The following is a 20,830-nucleotide window of genomic DNA, read 5'->3' on the forward strand; positions in this document are numbered from 1 at the left end:
TTGCTTCAGCACGTGGCCACTAGGTGGCAGCAGAGGAAGAGAAAGGCCCTTCACCTGGGCTTAACGGGGGCACAAGGGGACGGAGGCTACACACTCAGTGCTCCCCACCCACCCCGGGTGCTCGCTCGGCTGAGATAGCCACAGCGGCCCCCAGCCCACGCGCTTCCTCAGCCCACCCTCCCCCAGGTGTCAGGGAGCCACCTGCACCCAGATGCCACACACAGACTTGCTGTGCTGGGTCTGCGTGGTGTTTAATATTTTAAAAATGTGTTGCCAACATTTTAAACATATCAAAATATGTTTAAGTATTAAACATATTATATATCTATATTTATCTGAATCACTTTACTGCACAGCTGAGACTAACACAACATTGTAAACCAACTATACTTCAATTCCAAAAAAGAAAAAAAAGGAAAAAAATATAAAATATGTTTAACGGGCAGCCTTTGGGGCCCTGGGACTTGCCGTCGTCAGGCCACATCTCGTCCCGAGGAGAGTGGGAGAGCCGTGATCAGAAGGCCCCCCCTGGTGAGGTGCAGGGTTGGCGGCGGACATGAACGGATGGCGTGGGGAAGCAAAGGGGGCCGTGGTAGTGGTCCAGGATGAGCGATGGCTGTAGAGCTTGGGGAGTTCTTCCACGTTCCGCAAAAGGAAGTATGGCTTCAGGAGTTTGTAGTAGAGAAATGGGAAGGAGGCTTTCGGTGCCTGAGACCTTGCAGGGGGCCTGTGGGCACTGCCCAAGGGCTCAGCTCAGGGATGGAGGATGGACTGGAACCGGTCAGGGACAAACCTCGTCTCCGGCTTTGGGGGCGAAGGGACGTGGTGCGGCATCTGGTACTAGTGGGTTCCCCTGGCCGGGAGCCCTGTGTCCCCTCTGCTCACAGGCTCCTGTGTTTCTGCAAAGCCCCACCTCCCCGCCCCCGAAGACTTATCTTCTTGTTGGTTCTTCTTACGCCCCAGGCCAGGCCACCCTCTTCCAAGGCTCTGGCGGGAAGAGTACTGACCCTCCTGTCCGAGGCCAGCTTTCCACGCCCACGGGGTCCCCACATCTCACCGCTGTCCACCGGCCGCTGCCCCCCAGCCGAGTCATCGAGGAGCTGCACAGGGCGCTGGCCACCAAGCACCGCCAGGACAGGTGAGGCCCCTCCCCTGGCAGCGGGACCTGTGTGCCCCATCCCCATCTGCGGCCAGCCTTCTGGGCGGCAGTTATGGGGGGCGGGCTCCGGGTTGGACTCAATGCTCTGCTGTCCCCGTCTTGGAATTCCTAGCTTCTGAGCAAGCGGCTCGTGTTTGCATTTTGCACCGGGCTGTGCAGCTGGTCTGTAGCTGGTCTCAGTTGCCACTTTCCGGGCGGGGTCAAGTGGATGATGTGCACCGTGGGGACCAGCCACAAAGTCCCTGCATTTCCCCCGGAGGATCCAGGGATCCCGGGTTGGGTGGGGGCATCCCGGGGGAGGATCGAGAGGGAGAAGTAGCTGTTCCGTTGTCTCGGGACTCTGACGGCTTCCCGTTTTCATCAGGCAAGAGCACAAGTAAGCCTGCTCGGAAGCTGACTCTTACTCTTGGTCTCATATGCCTCATAGACTGAGGATAAGTGAGTCATCGAAGGGCAAAACAGACAATGGAATACGCGTGTGGCTTGGCAGAAATATTGGACAAGTAAAATGCCCTGCTCAGTTCTGAGGAAATCCTTGATCTGAGCGTTTGCTGCTCTCAGCCTTGGCGGGGTTTATTACGTGCATGTCTGTGACGTTCGGGTCAGCACGTCCTAAGCAGCCGTTTGCCTTGGACTCGGAGCCGCGTGTGCCTCTGGCGCGTCTTGTCCTGTGTATCGGCTGCACATGCTTGGGGGTCGTCTTTGCAACGCCCGTTATAAGTCTTCAAGTCGACTTTGCAGGGTTTGCGGGTGAAGCTGGACAACGTATAACACGACCTGCCTTTCTGGTTCAGTTTCCAAGGCAGGGACAGTAAGGCGTCCCCGAAGAAACGCGTGGACGTCCGGCTGTCGAGGACGTGCAGCGTGGAGCGAGGCAAGGAGCGGGGCGAGGCTTGGGGCTTTGATGGAGTCTCGGACGGCAAGTGGACCGTGGCTCAGGAGTCCGAGGAGAATAAGGAGAACCTGATCATGAATTCCGAACTCAAGGATGACCTGCTTTTGTATCAAGACGAAGAGGCCCTGAATGACTCCATCATCTCTGGTGAGCGGAGGGTGGATCCCGCGGGGTGGGAACCTCCCACCGGAGGCGCGCACCCGAGGCCGCCTCCGAGTGGGCACTTCTGCCGCCAGCACAGAGGGGGCGGGGGAGTGATGGAGAGAGATACCCCCCCTCCTTGTTTCATGAGCAGGCTGCCTGCGGGCGGGCTCAGGGCGCAGTTAGGATGGACCTGAGTGCGTTTGCTTTATTCTGCCCATCGCATATTCATTTTTACGTGTATTGGAAAAACAAAGGTGGCTCAGTAAGTGACAGAGCATCACTGCTTGGGATGACACGGCAGGTGGTGGTGTCGGTGACACTCGGATGGCCAGCGTTTGGGAAATGGAGCAGAAAATGTTCATAGGAAAGCGAGATGAGATGGAAGTGGGAGGGAGGGAAGGAGAGAGGGGCTGATGCCAGCAGGCGTCTCGGAAATACTATAAGCCCGGCAGCATCTGTTCAGGACCACGTGTTCACGAGGCCCTAGGAGGTCTCTGTCTGTCCTCACAACGTGTTCTAAAGATCAGAGTATTTGGTCTGTCTTACCCTTGAAGATCTGGGGACTCAGAGAGACCGAGCATCGTAGACCCCTCGTGATGCAGGTAAGAGGGCGCTGAGTCCTGGTGCAGGCTGTGCTGAGCTTCGTCTCTTGTAGGAGGGTCAAGGGTGGATGTGGCTATAAGGCCTTTGGGGGAGGATTCTTGTTCCTAAGTGAGGGGTTATTGTTCTTCCTGAAAGCATCTCCTGGTGACCATCACTGCCACAGGCAGAGCTCTGGGTGGAGCCACTGGGGACCTGGTCTGGTGTTGGTGGAGAGTCGGGAAGGGGCTGGCATTGAAACTGAGCTGGCTGGTACTAAGCGGGTACAGGCAGGGCGAATCGTGACCAGGTGGACAGACCAGGAGCCCAGGGCTAGACACTGGCCTTGACTGTCATCCCCTCCTGTGACCTTGCATACCTCTGGGCCTTTTCCACGCTGGTCTAGCGAAGCACTTCCGGGAGCATGTGCTGCGGTACATGTGGGGTGACACGGCACCCACGAGGTTGGAAGAGGCTGATAGATAGTCGAACTGACGTCTTCGTGGCAGAAACTCACAGCCATAGGGCCCTGGACGTCTAAGAAGAGGATGAAGCTTGTGATGTTTCCCACACTTAACTGGCCCTGGGACCCTTTCCCTTAAACACCCGTCAGCATCCTGCCGGATGGGGTGACGTGGGACACATCTGAGAACGGCTGGCGTAGACAGGGCTCACGGGCTGGAGCAGGTCCCTCAACCTCGGCACCAGTGACATTGGGGGCTGGACAGTTCTCTGTGGTGGTGCTGCCCTGGGCCTTGTAGGGTGTCTGGAGCGTCCCTGGCTTCTGCTCGCTGGACTGCACTCCCTCTGGCTCTAGGCGAGCGTTCTTCCTGCCTCTTTCAGCTGCCGGGGGCTCCAGTGGTCCTTGCCTTGTGGCCGCAGCGCTCTGATCTCTGCCTCCATCTTCACATCAGCTCTTCGTGTCCTCTCCTTTTCTTATAAGGACACTCATCATTGGTTTTAGGGCCCATCTGGATAATCTGGGATGATCTCCTCATTTTGAGATCCTTACCTTAATTACATCTGCAAAAGCAAATTACATCTTTTTTTTTCCCAAATAAGGTCACATTCCCAGGTTCCAGGTGCACCAATCTTTGGGGGTCACTGTTCTACCCAACACTGTCACCCCGATGGTGTAGCATGTTCCTTTTCTTATTGAGCCAAGGTCACCCCTGGGACCTTTTACCCCCAACCCCACGCCCGGGTCCTCAGCAGTGGGACCAGTCCACGCGCCTCAGACGAGACCTGCTGTGGGAAGGAGCGGGTCCCCGCCTGCCTCGCCCCCGACCCCTCACTGACCAGCTCCGACCTTCTCCTCGCTGCTCTGATGATGGCGCTGTGAACCTCCCTTCAGGGCTTTGACACAGTTGCCGTTTTACCCTGACTTCTGTCCTTGTCTGACTGTTGTCTGTCTCCCCACCAGTCTATCATTATTCGACTGTTACTGATGACCTAATGTATGTGTTTGACTACTGTGCCCCCTCGTCCCCATGTGCCTGGTTCTAAGTAGGAGTCAGTGAGCAGCTGCTGGATGAGTGGCTTTAAATACCACCTGCCAATCCGACAGGTCCTCCAGCCCACGTGGCCCGAGCTCCAAGGGGTTGTCCTGTTAACTCAGCACGTCCCCCTGGGGTCTTGGAGGTGCGACTGACCCGACGTCTTTGGATCGGAGCTCTTGATCTTTGCCTCCAAACCCAGACCATTCCCTGTCCTTGTGAGCGGGGCCTCTGACCTTCCATGGCCTGGGGCCACCGTGCTGCTATCTGGACTTTGCACCTGGCACGCAAATGGCTCCTCCTTGGAGACATCGGGCCAGTCCCCCTCTGCTGCGCTCAGCCTCCCCCGAGGCTCCCTGCCTGCGCCATCACCTCTGTTCTAGCCTCTCCACACAGACAGACGTCAGGGAACGTCACCCCTTGCTCACATTCCTCCAGTGGCTTCCGAGGGGTTGAACGCCCTGCCCTCACCAGGATCTGCGTGGCCTGTCCCTGTCCCCCGGGCTTGTCTCCTCTCCACGCCCCCTGGGACCCAGCCACACACCCTCCCTGCTTCTTACACGCCCTGACCACAGGGCTCCCATGCTCACCACGCAGGAGGTGTGTGCGGCTCCACGGGGTTTAAAACACTGCTTCCTCCAGGAAGCCGGCAGGCATAAACAAGCGACTCCTCTGCCAGTCCCTACGCACACAATAAATGTCAGTGAATGATGGGGTGTCGGGATGAAAGGAGATGGTGTCTGTAGCCTCACGTGGCAGATCAGCCATTTCGCCACCTCCGAGGGTTCTCCCAGGACGTGGGGCAAACCTGAGTCTCTTGTTGTTTGTCTTCTCAAACTGGCGTCCTTAATTGAACTTGGCGTTTGACCGTGGTGACAGAAAGAGGGAGGGTGGAACTCATTCTAGAAACTCTGCTGTTGTAACATGCCCAGGATCCCACCAGGCTGTGCTCAGGAAGGACTGCACTGACTGTGTTTGAAAACCCAGGTAAAGCCACCCCTCTTGTGGGCATCGTTGTCTGGGGCTCAAGGTCAAGGGCTCACATCCAACCCTAAGAGCATCCTGTGGAGGGCTGGGCGCATTGCACGCAGTGAGGCAGATCTGGGGATTCCCGACGCCCACACACTGACCCCTGACATCTGTAGTTCAGGCCACGGTACACGATCCGGGGTCCCTGAACCCCTGAGATCCAGGGCAGAAAGTGGACTCTTTGCCTTTATCATATTCTCACGTGTGTTTGCAACTCCCTCAAAGTTACGAATCTCTGGGACACCATGCTTGGAGGAAAAAAAATTCAATATTGGTTCTGGGAAAAGTCTATAAATCTTACTTTTGGGGCAAAGTGGTTCCTAGTGGGAAAGGCTCATAAACATATTCTGCTTGGCCTGGTAGGATAGTGGCAAAGATCAGCTTTTATTTCCTTCGCTCGAGTTCAAACCCCGCTCCTAGCATCACGCTGGTGTGTTCTTTGTAGATCTCTGTGGTGCAGAGGCAGCGGCTTCATCAATTATTAACCATAGAAACTGCACTGGTATTTATTTATTTATCCTCATAACTCACTGTCGATGGAGCCTTTGCAGGTGGCGTCTCATCCAGCGTGAACACCCCAGGACGTGCTTGTTATCGAACATCTTGCCAGCCTGAATTCTCTAGTAGTAGCTACATCAGGGTTTAATTTCTGGAGGGGGTGGAGACCCCATCCGAGGCAGCCCTGCCCCTGAATCAGCTAGAACACTGTCCTGCTGGATCCGGTTGGAGTGAAAAATGTATTTGCTTTAGTCTGGGTCTGGCCGTTGGATTTCCGTGCAGGGCACATACGATGTCTCGATCAACACAAAGATGCGTTACAGGCTGTTGTGTTTGTGCCTCGTGTGCCGTGTTTATGCTCCCACATAGGCTTGCGTGCGTGTGTGTCCACGCGGTACCTTTGTGGGCATGTGTAGTCAGTGCCAGGTAATTGGGGACATTCTCAAGTCCATCAAAGGTGATTTTTTAAAAAGATTTTGTTTTTTAGAGCAGTTTTAGGTTCACAGCAAATTAAGAAGAAATATAGACTTTTCCTGTAATCCCCCGCCCCATACCTGCACAGCGCCCTCCATTACCAGCGTCCCCTCCAGATGGTGCATGTGTTACGACTGATGAACCTGCACTGGCACACGGTCACCTAAAGTCCATAATTTGTTAGAGTTTATTCTTGGTGTTGTACGTTCTATGCGTTTGGACAAATGTATAATGACGTGTCCATCCTTACAGTATCATATGGAGAAGTTCCACTGCCCTGAAAATCCTCTGGGCTCTGCCTGTTCATCCCTCCCTCCCCCCAACCCCTGGCAACCACTGATCTTTTTACTGTCTCCATAGTTTCTTCTTTTCCAGAAGGTCGTATTTGGAATAATATAGTAGGTAGTCTTTTCAGATTGGCTTCTTTCACTTAATAATATACATTTATGTTTCTGCCTTGCCATTTCATGGCTAGATGATATTTAATTTTTTTTCTTATTTTTATTTTTTCTTCCAGTTTTGTGGAGATATAAATGACGCGTAACGCTGTGTAAATTTAAGGTGTATACAGCATAATGTTTTTCACTTACATACATCCTGAAATACCACAATACGTTTAATAAACATCCATCATCTCATATAGATACAAAATTAAATAGAAAAAATATTTTTTCCTTGTGATGAGAACTCTTAGGATTTACTCTTTTGAAACTTTCATATGTAACACACATCAGTGTTAATTACATTTATCATATTTCTCGTCTTGTACGTTACATCCCTAGTACTTACTTATCTTATACCTGGCAGTTTATACCTTTAGGACCACCTTCATCCAATTCCCCCTGCTTCCATCTCCCACCTCTGGCAACCACAAATCAGATCTCTTTTTGTCTATGAGTTTGTTTTTGAAGTACAGTTGACCTACAACACTACGTTAGTTCCTGGTATACAACATAGCGATCCAATATTTCTATACATTTCAAAATGATCTCCATGATGAATCTAGTTACCATCTGTCACCATACGAAGATACCACGTAATTATCGGCTATATTCCCCACACTGTACATTTCCTACCCGTGGCTCATTTATTTTGTAACTGGGAGTTTGTACCTCTTAATCTCCCTCACCTGTGTCTCTCCTCCCCCACCCCTCGTTTCTTTTTAATGCAGAATAATATTCCACTGTCTGGCTGTATCCCAGTTTGTTTATCCCTTCACCTACTGAAGGAGGTCTTGGTTGTTTCTAAGTTTTGGCAACTATGACTAAAGCTGTTATAGACATCCATGTGCAGGTTTTTGTGTGGGTATAAGTTTTCAACTCCTTTGGGTAAATACCAAAGAGTGAAACGGTTGGATCATAGGTTAAGAGGATGTTGAGTGTTGTAAGAAACCACCGAACAGTCTTCCAACGTGACTGCTCCATTTTACATTCCCACCGGCAACGGATGAAAGTTCCTATTCCCCCACATCTTTGCCAGCATTTGGTGTTTGTCAGTGTTCTGGACTTTGGCCACTCTTATAGGTTTGTAGTGGTACCTCATTATTGTTTTAACTTGCATTTTCCTAATGACACATGATATGGTGCATCTTTTCATGTGTTGATTTAACATCTGTATATCTGCTTTGGTGAGGTGTCCGTTAAGATTTTTGGCCCGTTTTTTAATTGGGTGATTTGTTTTTTTATTGTTGAGTTTTGCGGTACGCGGGCCTCCCACTGTTGTGGCCTCTCCCATTGCGGAGCACAGGCTCCGGACGCGCAGGCTCAGCGGCATGTGGGATCTTCCCGGACCGGGGCGCGAACCCGTGTCGCCTGCATCGGCAGGCTGACTCTCAACCACTGCGCCACCAGGGAAGCCCTATCGTTGAGTTTTAAGAGTTTTTTTTTTAATATATTTTGGATGACATCCCTTTATCAGATGTGTCTTTTGCAAATATTTATTCCCAGTCCATGACTCTTCTTCTTATACTCTCAATATTGTCTTTAACAGAACAGAAGTTTTAACTTAGTAAACTCCAGCTTATCAATTTTTTCTTCCTTGGAGTGTGCCTTTGGTCTTGTATCTAAAAGTGGTTACCATACATAAGGTCACTTAGGTTTCCTCCTCGGTGATCTAGAACTTTTATAGTGTTGTGTTTTGCATTTCAGTCTGTGGTCCATTTTGACTTAGTTTTTGTGAAAGGTGAAAGTTCTGTGTCTAGATTCATTTCTTATTTTTATTCTTTTGCATGTTGATGGCCAATTGTTCCAGCACCATTTGTGCAAAGATTATCATTGCTTTATTGTATCGCTTTTGCTCCTTCGTCAAAGATCAGTTCACTGTATTTATGTGGGTCTATTTCTGAACTCACTATTTTGTTCTATTGATGTATTTGTCTATTCTTTCACCAATACCACACTATAAACTAAGTCGAGTAGTGTCAGTCTTCCAACTTTGTTCTCCAGTATTGTGTTGGCTATTCTTAGTCTTTTGCCTGTCCATATAAACTTTAGAATGTCTGCCAGTATCCACAAAATACCTTGTTGGGATTTGGATTGGGATTGCATTGAACCTATAGATCACATTAGGAAAAACTGACGTCTTGACAATATTCAGTCTTACTGTCCACGAACATGGAATATCTCTCCATTTATTTGGTTCTTCTTTGATTTTGTTCATTACAGTTTTGTAGTTTTTCTCGTATAGCTCTTGTGTATATGTTGTTGGATTTATATATAACTGTTTCATTTTGGGGGCTGTTAATATAAAGACATTATGTTTTTAATTTCAAATTCCAGTTGTTCATTGTTGGTATAATGGAAAGCAATTGACTCTTGTATATTAACCTTGTATCCTGCAACCTTGCTACAATCACTGATTAGCTCCAGGAGTTTTTCATTGATTCTTTTGGATTTTCTACATAGATATTGTGTCATCAGAAAACAAAGACAGTTTTATGTCTTCTCACTCTGTGTACCTTTTATTTCCTTTTCTTCTCTTTTTGCATTACCTCCTATTCCAGTATGATACTGAAAAGGAATGATGGAAAAGACATCTTGCCTTGTTCCTGATCTTAGTGGGAAAGCTTTGAGTTTCTCACCATTAAGGATGTTGTTAGTGCTCGGTTTTTGTAGATATCATCAAGTTGAAGAAGTTCCTCTTTGCTAAGTTTACTGATGTGGTTTTTTTAATTGAGGTGACGTTGGTTTATAACATCATGAGTTTCATGTGTACAGCACTATATTTTTACTTCTGCATACACTACAGTGTGCTCACCACCCCAAATTGAATTTCTATCCATTATCATGCAACCGACCCCCTTTGTCCATTTTGCCTTCCCCCTTGTTTCCCTCTGGTAACCACTACTCTGTTCTCTGTATCTACATTTTGGTTTGGTTTATTTATTTGGTTTTTATGTTGCACACATGAGTGATTTCATTTGGTGTTTGTCTTTCTCTGTCAGACTTGTCTCACTTAGCATAATCTCCTACAGGTCCATTCATGCTGTTGCGAATGGCAGGATTTTATCTTTTTTATGACTGAGTAGTATTCTGCTATGTGTGTGTCTGTGTGTGTGTATGTATGTATGTACACAACTTCTTTATCCCTTCATCTCTTGATGGGCAGTTAGGTTGTTTCCATGTCTCTTGGCTATTGTAAATCATACTGTGATGAACATGGGAGTGCATATATCCTTTTGAATTAGTGTTTTTGTATTCTTCAGATAAATAACCAGATGTGGAATAGCTGGACTGTATGGTAATTCTATTCTTATTTTTTGGAGGAATCTCTATATTGTTTTCCATAGTGGCTGCACCAACTTACATTCTCAGCAACTGTGTATAAGGGTTCCCTTTTCTCCACATCCTCTCCAACCCTTGTTATTTCTTGCTTTTCTGATAATAGCCATTCTAACAGGCATGAAGTGATATCTCACTGTAGTTCTGATTTGCATTCCCCTAATAATTAGTGATGTTGAACATCTTTTCACATGCCTGTTGGCCATCTGTATGTCTTTTTTTGAAAAATGTCTGTTCAGATCTTCTGCCCACTATTCAATCAGATTTTGTGTTTTGGAGTTGTTGAGTTGTATGCGTTCTTCATATATGTTGGATATTAACCCCTTATTGCATATATGATTTGCAAATACCTTCTTCCCATCAGGGAGGTTGTCTTTTAGTTTTGTTGACGGCTTCCTTTGCTGTGCAGAAGCTTTTTTAGTTTGAGGCAATCCTATTTGTTTATTTTTGCTTTTGTTTCCTTTGCTTGAGGAATACCTTTCCTTTACATGGAAAGGTATTGCTAAGACTGATGTAAAAAGAGCATCCTGCCTATGTTTTCTTCTAGGAGTTTTATGGTTTCAGGTCTTATATTCAAGTCTTTAATCCATTTTGAGTTAATTTTTGTGTATGGTGTGAGACAGTGGTCTAATTTCTTATCTATCTATACAGTTTTCTCAGCACCATTTATTGAAGATACTGTCCTTTCTCTGTAGTATGTTCTTAGCTCTTTTGTTGTAAATTATTTGTCCATATATATGCAGGTTTATTTCTAAGATCTCAATAATGTTCTGTTTTTGATCTATGTATCTGTTTTTCTGCCAGTTCCATGCTGTTTTGATTACTACGGCTTTTGTAATATAGTTTGAAATCAGGGTGTGTGATACCTCAAGATTTGTTGTTTTCTCTCAGGATTGCTTGGGTATGTGTGGTCTTTTGTGCTTCCATATAAATTTTAGAATTTTTTGTTCTATTTCTGTGAAAAATGTCATTGGGATTTTGATAGGGATTGCATTGACTCTGTAGATTGCTTTAGGTAATGTGAACTTTTGAAAAATGTTAATTCTTTTAATCCAATGAGGACACAGAGTATCTTTCTGTTTCTTTGTATCTTCTTCAGTTTATTTCAGCAATATCTTACATTATTCAGTGTATGAGTCTTTCACCTTCTTGATTAAAATTATTTCTTTTTTGGTACCAATTGTAAATAGAATTGTTAATTTTACTTTATGCTAGCTTATTGTTAGTTTATAGGAAGGCAGTGGATTTTCATATATTGTTTTTGTACCCTGCAACTTTATTGTAATCATTATTTTGAGTAGCTTTTCGGTGGAGTCTTTGGGATTTTCTATACATAAAAATTATGTTGTCTACAGACACTGACAATTTTACTTCTTCCTTTCCCATTTGGATGTCTTTCATTTCTTTTTCTTGCCTAATTTCTTTAGCTAGGACTTTCAGTACTGCATTGAACAAGAATGGTGAGAGTGGGCACCCTTGTCTTCTTCCTGATCTTAGAGGGATAACGTTCAGTTTTCCACTATTGTGTATAATGTTAGCTGTGGGTTTGTTTGTCAAATGAGGCCTTTATTAGGTTGAGGCACATTCCTCATACACCCATTTTATTGAGAGTTTTTCTCATAAACGGCTGTTGAATCTTGTCATATGCTTTTTCTGCATCTACTGAGATGATCGTATGATTTTTATCCTTCATTTTCTTAGTGTGTTATTGTTATTGATTGATTTGTGGTTGTTGAACCATCCTTGCATCCCTAGAGTAAGCCCCACTTGATCATGGTGTATGATCCTTTTAAGGTAGCACATGTGTTCAGTTTGCTAATATTTTGTTGAGGATTTTTGTGTTTATGTTCATCAGAAATATTGGCCTGTAATTTTCTTTTTTTGTGTTGTCTTTGTCTGGTTTTGGTATCCGGAAGATGCTGGCCTCTTAAAATGAGTTAGGAAGTGTTCCATTTTCTTCAACTTTTTGGATGAGTTTGAGAAGGATAGATATTGAATCCTTGAATGTTTGGCAAGATTCACCTGTGAAGCTGTCGGCCTGGACTTTTGTTTCTGGAGAAGTTTTTTTTATTACTCTTTCAGTCTTCTTACTAGTGATCAGTCCTTTCAGATTTTCTATTTCTTCATGATTCAGTCTTGGTAATTTGTATGATTCTAAGAATTTTTTCATTTCTTCTAGGTTTCCCAGTTTGTTGGGAGTACAGCTATTCTCTCTCTCTTTTTTTTTTAACATCTTTATTGGGGTATAATTGCTTTACAATGGTGTGTCAGTTTCTGCTTTATAACAAAGTGAATCAGTTATACATATACATATGTTCCCATATCTCTTCCCTCTTGCGTCTCCCTCCCTCCCACCCTCCCTATCCCAACCCTCCAGGCAGTCACAAAGCACCGAGCTGATCTCCCTGTGCTATGCGGCTGCTTCCCACTAGCTATCTACCTTACGTTTGTTAGTGTATATATGTCCATGCCTCTCTCTCGCTTTGTCACAGCTCACCCTTCCCCCTCCCCATATCCTCAAGCCCATTCTCCAGTAGATCTGTGTCTTTATTCCTGTCTTAACCCTAGGTTCTTCATGACATTTTTTTTTTCTTAAATTCCATATATATGTGTTAGCATTCGGTATTTGTCTTTCTCTTTCTGACTTACTTCACTCTGTATGACAGACTCTAGATCTACCCACCTCACTACAAATAGCTCAATTTCATTTCTTTTTATGGCTGAGTAATGTTCCATTGTATATATGTGCCACATCTTCTTTATCCATTCATCCGATGATGGGCACTTAGGTTGTTTCCATCTCCGGGCTATTGTAAATAGAGCTGCAATGAACATTTTGGTACATGACTCTTTTTGAATTATGGTTTTCTCAGGGTATATGCCCAATAGTGGGATCGTGGGTCATATGGTAGTTCTATTTGTAGTTTTTTAAGGAACCTCCATACTGTTCTCCATAGTGGCTGTACCAATTCACATTCCCACCAGCAGTGCAGGAGTGTTCCCTTTTCTCCACACCCTCTCCAGCATTTATTGTTTCTAGACTTGTTGATGATGGCCATTCTGACTGGTGTGAGATGATATCTCATTGTAGTTTTGATTTGCATTTCTCTAATGATTAATGATGTTGAGCATTCTTTCATGTGTTTGTTGGCAGTCTGTATATCTTCTTTGGAGAAATGTCTGTTTAGGTCTTCTGCCCATTTTCGGATTGGGTTCTTTGTGTTTTTGTTATTGAGCTGCATGAGCTGCTTGTAAATTTTGGAAATTAATCCTTTGTCAGTTACTTCATTTGCAAATATTTTCTCCCATTCTGAGGGTTGTCTTTTGGTCTTGTTTATGGTTTCCTTTGTTGTGCAAAAGCGTTGAAGTTTCATTAGGTCCCATTTGTTTATTTTTGTTTTTATTTCCATTTCTCTAGGAGGTGGGTCAAAAAGGACCTTGCTGTGATTTATGTCATAGAGTGTCCTGCCTATGTTTTCCTCTAAGACTTTGATAGTTTCTGGCCTTACATTTAGGTCTTTAATCCATTTTGAGCTTATTTTTGTGTATGGTGTTAGGGAGTGATCTAATCTCATACTTTTACATGTACCTGTCCAGTTTTCCCAGCACCACTTATTGAAGAGGCTGTCCTTTCTCCACTGTACATTCCTGCCTCCTTTATCAAAGATAAGGTGACCCTATGTGCATGGGTTTATCTCTGGGCTTTCTATCCTGTTCCATTGACCTATCTTTCTGTTTTTGTGCCAGTACCATACTGTCTTGATTACTGTAGCTTTGTAGTATAGTCTGAAGTCAGGGAGCCTGATTCCTCCAGCTCCGTTTTTCGTTCTCAAGATTGCTTTGGCTATTCGGGGTCTTTTGTGTTTCCATACAAATTGTGAAATTCTTTGTTCTAGTTATGTGAAAAATGCCAGTGGTAGTTTGATAGGGGTTGCATTGAATCTGTAGATTGCTTTGGGTAGTCGAGTCATTTTCACAATGTTGATTCTTCCAATCCAAGAACATGGTATATCTCTCCATCTATTTGTATCATCTTTAATTTCTTTCATCAATGTCTTATAATTTTCTGCATACAGGTCTTTTGTCTCCATAGGTAGGTTTCTTCCTAGATATTTTATTCTTTTTGTTGCAGTCGTAAATGGGAGTGTTTTCTTGATTTTGCTTTCAGATTTTTCATCATTAGTGTATCGGAATGCAAGAGATTTCTGTGCATTAATTTTGTATCCTGCAACTTTACCACATTCATTGATTAGCTCTAGTAGTTTTCTGGTAGCATCTTTAGGATTCTCTATGTATAGTAGCATGTCATCTGCAAACAGTGACAGCTTTACTTCTTCTTTTCCGATTCGGATTCCTTTTATTTCCTTTTCTTCTCTGATTGCTGTGGCTAAAACTTCCAAAACTATATGGAATAAGAGTGGTGAGAGTGGGCAACCTTGTCTTGTTCCTGAGCTTAGTGGAAATGCTTTCAGTTTTTCACCATTGAGGACGATGATTGCTGTGGGTTTGTCATGGCCTTTATTATATTGAGGAAAGTTCCCTCTATGCCTACTTTCGGCAGGGTTTTTATCATCAGTGGGTGTTGAATTTTGTCAAAAGCTTTCTCTGCATCTATTGAGATGATCATATGATTTTTCTCCTTCAATTTGTTAATATGGTTTATCCATTGATTGATTTGCTTATATTGAAGAATCCTTGCATTCCTGGAATAAACTCCACTTGATCATGGTGTATGATCCTTTTAATGTGCTGTTGGATTCTGTTTGCTAGTAGTTTGTTGAGGATTTTTGCATCTATGTTCATCAGTGATACTGGCCTGTAGTTTTCTTTCTTTGTGACATCCTTGTCTGGTTTTGGTATCAGAGTGATCGTGGCCTCGTAGAATGAATTTGGGAGTGTTCCTTCTGGTATATTTTGGAAGAGTTTGAGAATGATAGGTGTTAGCTCTTCTCTAAATGTTTGATAGAATTCGCCTGTGAAGCCATCAGGTCCTGGGCTTTTGTTTGTTGGAAGATTTTTAATCACAGTTTCAATTTCAGTGCTTGTGGCTGGTCTGTTCATATTTTCTGTTTCTTCCTGATTCAGTCTTGGCAGGTTGTGCATTTCTAAGAATTTGTCCATTTCTTCTAGGTTGTCCATTTTATTGGCATAGAGTTGCTTGTAGTAATCTCTCATGATCCTTTGTATTTCTGCAGTGTCAGTTGTTACTTCTCCTTTTTCATTTCTAATTCTACTGATTTGAGTCTTCTTCCTTTTTCTCTTGATGAGTCTGGCTAATGGTTTATCAATTTTGTTTATCTTCTCAAAGAACCAGCTTTTAGTTTTATTGATCTTTGCTATTGTGTCCTTCATTTATTTCTGGTCTGATCTTTATGATTTCTTTCGTTCTGCTAACTTTGGGGGTTTTTTGTTCTTCTTTCTCTAATTGCTTTAGGTGCAAGGTTAGGTTGTTTATTCGAGATGTTTCCTGTTTCTTAAGGTGGGCTTGTATTGCTATCAGCTTCCCTCTTAGAACTGCTTTTGCTGCATCCCATAGGTTTTGGGTCATTGTGTTTCCATTGTCATTTGTTTCTAGGTATTTTTTGATTTCCTCTTTGATTTCTTCAGTGATCACTTCGTTATTAAGTAGTGTATTGTTTAGCCTCCATGTGTTTGTATTTTTTACTGATCTTTTCCTGTAATTGATATCTAGTCTCATGGCGTTGTGGTCGGAAAAGATACTTGATACAATTTCAATTTTCTTAAATTTACCAAGGCTTGATTTGTGACGCAAGATATGATCTATCCTGGAGAATGTTCCATGAGCACTTGAGAAAAATGTTTATTCTGTTGTTTTTGCATGGAGTGTCCTATAAATATCAATTAAGTCCATCTTGTTTAATGTATCATTTAAAGCTTGTGTTTCCTTATTTATTTTCATTTTGGATGATCTGTCCATTGGTGAAAGTGGGGTGTTAAAGTTCCCTACTATGAATGTGTTACTGTCGATTTCCCCTTTTATGGCTGTTAGTATTTGCCTTATGTATTGAGGTGCTCCTATGTTGGGTGCATAAATATTTACAATTGTTATATCTTCTTCTTGGATCGATCCCTTGATCATTATGTAGTGTCCTTCTTTGTCTCTTCTGATAGTCTTTATTTTAAAGTCTGTTTTGTCTGAGAATTGCTACTCCAGCTTTCTTTTGGTTTCCATTTGCATGGAATATCTTTTTCCATCCCCTCACTTTCAGTCTGTATGTGTCTCTAGGTCTGAAGTGGGTCTCTTGTAGACAGCATATATATGGGTCTTGTTTTTGTATCCATTCAGCCAATCTGTGTCTTTTGGTGGGAGCATTTAGTCCATTTACATTTAAGGTAATTATTGATATGTATGTTCCTATTCCCATTTTCTAAATTGTTTTGGGTTCGTTATTGTAGGTCTTTTCCTTCTCTCGTGTTTCTTGCCTAGAGACGTGCCTTTAGCATTTGTTGTAGAGCTGGTTTGATGGTGCTGAACTCTCTCAGATTTTGCTTCTCTGTAAAGGTTTTAATTTCTCCATCAAATCTGAATGAGATCCTTGCTGGGTAGAGTAATCTTGCTGGCAGGTTTTTCTCCTTCATCACTTTCAGTATGTCCTGCCACTCCCTTCTGGCTTGCAGAGTTTCTGCTGAGAGATCAGCTGTTAGCCTTATGGAGATTCCCTTGTGTGTTATTTGTTGCTTTTCCCTTGCTGCTTTTTTTTTTTTTTTTTTTTTTTTTTTTTTGATACGCGGGCCTCTCACTGTTGTGGCCTCTCCTGTTGCGGAGCACAGGCTCCGGACGCGCAGGCTCAGCGGCCCTGGCTCACGGGCCCAGCCGCTTCACGGCATGTGGGATCTTCCCAGAGTGGGGCACGAACCCGTGTCCCCTGCATAGGCAGGCGGACTCTCAACCACTGCGCCACCAGGGAAGCCCCTCCCTTGCTGCTTTTAATATGTTTTCTTTGTATTTAATTTTTGACAGTTTGATTAATATGTGTCTTGGTGTATTTCTCCTTGGATTCATCCTGTTTGGGACTCTCTGTGCTTCCTGGACTTGATTAACTATTTCCTTTCCCATATTAGGGAAGTTTTCGACTATAATCTCTTCAAATATTTTCTCAGTCCCTTTTTTTCTCTTCTTCTTCTGGAACCCCTATAATTCGAATGTTGGTGCATTTAACGTTGTCCCAGAGGTCTCTGAGACTGTCCTCAGTTCTTTTCCTTCTTTTTTCTTTATTCTGCTCTGCAGTAGTTATTTCCACTATTTTATCTTCCAGGTCACTTATCCGTTCCTCTGCCTCAGTTATTCTGCTACTGATCCCATCTAGAGTATTTTTAATTTCATTTATTGTGTTGTGCATCATTGTTTGTTTCAGCTTTAGTTCTTCTAGGTCCTTGTTAATTGTTTCTTGCATTTTGTCTATTCTATTTCCAAGATTTTGGATCATCTTTACTATCATTATTCTGAATTATTTTTCAGGTAGACTGCCTATTTCCTCTTCATTTGTTAGGTCTGGTGGGTTTTTGTCTTGTTCCTTCGTGTGTTGTGTGTTTTTCTGTCTTCTCATTTTGCTTATCTTACTGTGTTTGGGGTCTCCTTTTTGCAGGCTGCAGGTTCGTAGTCCCGTTGTTTTTGATGTCTGTCCCCAGTGGCTAAGGTTGGTTCAGTGGGTTGTGTAGGCTTCCTGGTGGAGGGGACTAGTGCCTGTGTTCTGGTGGATGAGGCTGGATCTTGTCTTTCTGGTGGGCAGGTCCACGTCTGGTGGTGTGTTTTGGGGTGTCTGTGGCCTTATTATGATTTTAGGTAGCCTCTCTGCTAATGGGTGGGGTTGTGTTCCTTTCTTGCTAGTTGTTTGGCATATGGTGTCCAGCACTGTAGCTTGCTGATCGTTGAGTGAAGCTGGGTGCTGGTATTGAGATGGAGCTCTCTGGGAGATTTTCACCATTTGATATTATGTGGAGCTGGGAGGTCCTTTGTTGACCAGTGTCCTGAAGTTGGCTCTCCCCCCTCAGAGGCACAGCACTGACTCCTGGCTGCAGCTCCAAGAGCCTTTCATCCACACGGCTCAGAATAAAAGGGAGAAAAAGTAGAAAGAAAGAATTATTAGAAGTAGAAAGAAAGGAAGGAAGGAAGGAAGGAAGGAAAGAAGGAAATAAAGAAAGGAGGGAGGGAAGGAGTGACGGTGGGAGGGAGAGAGGAAGGAAGGAGGGAAGGAAGGAAAAAAGAAAGAAGATAAAGTAAAATAAAATAAAGTAAAATATAATAAAGTTACTAAATTAAAAAATAGGGCTTCCCTGGTGGCGCAGTGGTTGAGAGTCCACCTGCCGATGCAGGGGACAGGGGTTTGTGCCCCGGTCCGGTAAGATCCCACATGCCGCGGAGCGGCTGGGCCCGTGAGCCATGGCTGCTGAGCCTGCGCGTCTGGAGCCTGTGCTCCGCAATGGGAGAGGCCACAACAGTGAGAGGCCCGCGTAATGCAAAAAAAAAAAAAAAAAAAAAATTATTATTATGAAAAAAATTAAAAAAAAAACAACGGACGGGTAAACCTTAGGACAGATGGTGGAAGCAAAGCTATACAGACAAAATCTCACACAGAAGCATACACATACACACAAAAAGCGGAAAAGGGGGAAAAAATCATAAATCTTGCTCTCAAAGTCCACCTCCTCAATTTGGGGTGATTCGTTGTCTATTCATGCATTCCACAGCTGCAGGTACATCAAGTGGATTGTGGAGCTTCAATCCGCTGCTCCTGAGGCTGCTGGGAGGGATTTCCCTTTCTCTTCTTTGTTCGCACAGCTCCCGGGGCTCAGCTTTGGATTTGGCCCCGCCTCTGCGTGTAGGTCGCCGGAGGGCGTCTGTTCTCCGCTCAGACAGGACGGGGTTAAAGGAGCCGCTGATTCGGGGGCTCTGGCTCACTCAGGCCGGGGGAGGGAGGGGCACGGAGGCGGGGCGGGCCTGCGGCGGCAGAGGCCGGCGTGACGGTGCACCAGCCAGAGGTGGTCCGTGCGTTCTCCCGGGTAAGTCGTGCCTGGATCCCGGGACCCTGGCGGTGGCGGGCTGCACAGGCTCCCCGGAAGGGGGGCGTGGACAGTGACCTGTGCTCGCACACGGGCTTCTTGGTGGCGGCGGCAGCAGCCTTAGCGTCTCCCGCCCGTCTCTGGGGTCCGCGCTTTCAGCCGCGGCTCGCGCCCGTCTCTGGAGCTCCTTTAAGCAGCGCTCTGAATCCCCTCTCCTCGCGCACCGGGAAACAAAGAGGGAAGAAAAAGTCTCTTGCCTCTTCGGCAGCTCCAGACTTTTTTTCGGACTCCCTCCCGGCCAGCCACGGCGCACTAACCCTCTGCAGGCTGTGTTCACGCCGCCAACCCCAGTCCTCTCCCTGCGCTCCGACCGAAGCCCGAGCCTCAGCTCCCAGCCCCGCCCGCCCCGGCGGGGGAGCAGACAAGCCTCTCGGGCTGGTGAGTGCCGGTCGGCACCGATCCTCTGTGCGGGAATCTCTCCAGTTTGCCCTCCGCACCCCTGTGGCTGCGCTCTCCTCCGCGGCCCCGAAGCTTCCCCTCGCCACCCACAGTGTCCGCCCGCGAAGGGGCTTCCTAGTGTGTGGAAACATTTCCTCTTTCACAGCTCCGTCCCACTGGTGCAGGTCCCGTCCCTATCCTTTTGTCTCTTTTGTTTCTTTTCTCTTTTTCCCTACCGAGATACGTGGGGAGTTTCTTGCCTTTTGGGAGGTCTGAGGTCTTCTGCCAGCATTCAGTAGGTGTTCTGTAGGAGTTGTTCCACGTGTAGGTGTATTTCTGGTGTATCTGTTGGGAGGAAGGTGATCCCCGCATCTTACTCTTCCTCCATCTTCCCCTCCGGCCCCCAGCTATAATCTTGTAATCCTTGTAATCCTTTGCATTTCTGTGACTTTCATTGTTATTTCTCATCTTTCATTTCTGAGTTTATTTATCAGAGTCTTCTTTTTCCATAGTGATTCTTCCCAAAGGTTTGTCAAGTTATCTTTCCAAAGAGCCAACTCTTAGTTTCATTGATCTTTTCTATCATCTTTTTAGTCTCTATTTTATTTTGTAAATTTCTGTTCTGATTTTTATTATTTCCTTCCTTCTACTGACTTTGGGCTTTGTTCTTCTTTTTCTAGTTCCTTTAGGTGCAAGATTAGATTTTTTTTTTGAGATTTTCCATGTTTCTTGAGGTAGGCCTGTATTGCTATAAACTTCCCTCTTAGTACCACTTTTGCTGCATCCCGTAGATTTCAGTATGCCATATTTTCATTTGTCTTTAGGTAAGTTTAATTTTTTTTGATTTTTTTTTTTGTTGACCCAATAGTTGTTCAGTAGCATGTTGTTCAGTCGCCACATATTTGTGATTTTTCCAGTTTTCTTGTAGTTGAGTTTTAGTTTCATACCGTTGTGTTCGGAAGAGATGTTTGATATGATTTCAGTCTTAAATTTACTGAGCTTTGTTTTGTGTCCCAATACGTGGTCTATCCTTGAGAATGTTTCATCTGCACTTGAGAAGAATGTGTATTCTACTGCGTTTGGATGGAATTTTCTGTACAAGTTTATAAAATCCATCTGGTCTAATGTTTCATTTAAGGCCACTGTTTGCTTATTGACTTTCTGCCTGGATGATCTATCCATAGATGTAAGTATGGGGTTAACTATTATGGTGGTGGTGTTGTCAGTTTCTTCCTTTAGTCCTGCTAATAATTGCTTTATATATTTTGGTGCTACTGTGTTGGGTGCATGTATGTTAATAACTGTTATGTCTTCTTGC

At 44.8% G+C, this 20,830-nt stretch overlaps 1 protein-coding gene across 1 annotated transcript in view; it reads left to right on the plus strand.

Annotated features, from left to right (window-relative positions):
* PHACTR3 (phosphatase and actin regulator 3) overlaps positions 1 to 20,830 on the plus strand; it is a gene marked incomplete at both ends in the record, with an annotated part of 235,305 nt that overhangs the window by 161,322 nt on the left and 53,153 nt on the right. Inside the window, 2 exons of the mRNA XM_082857853.1 lie at positions 964 to 1,138; positions 1,954 to 2,201. Coding sequence (XP_082713979.1) covers positions 964 to 1,138; positions 1,954 to 2,201 — 423 coding nt within the window. The remainder of the gene's footprint in view (positions 1 to 963; positions 1,139 to 1,953; positions 2,202 to 20,830) is intronic.

Source organism: Leucopleurus acutus (genome assembly GCF_964270905.1).
Source record: "Leucopleurus acutus genome assembly, chromosome: 16".
Taxonomy (NCBI): Eukaryota; Metazoa; Chordata; class Mammalia; order Artiodactyla; family Delphinidae; genus Leucopleurus; species Leucopleurus acutus.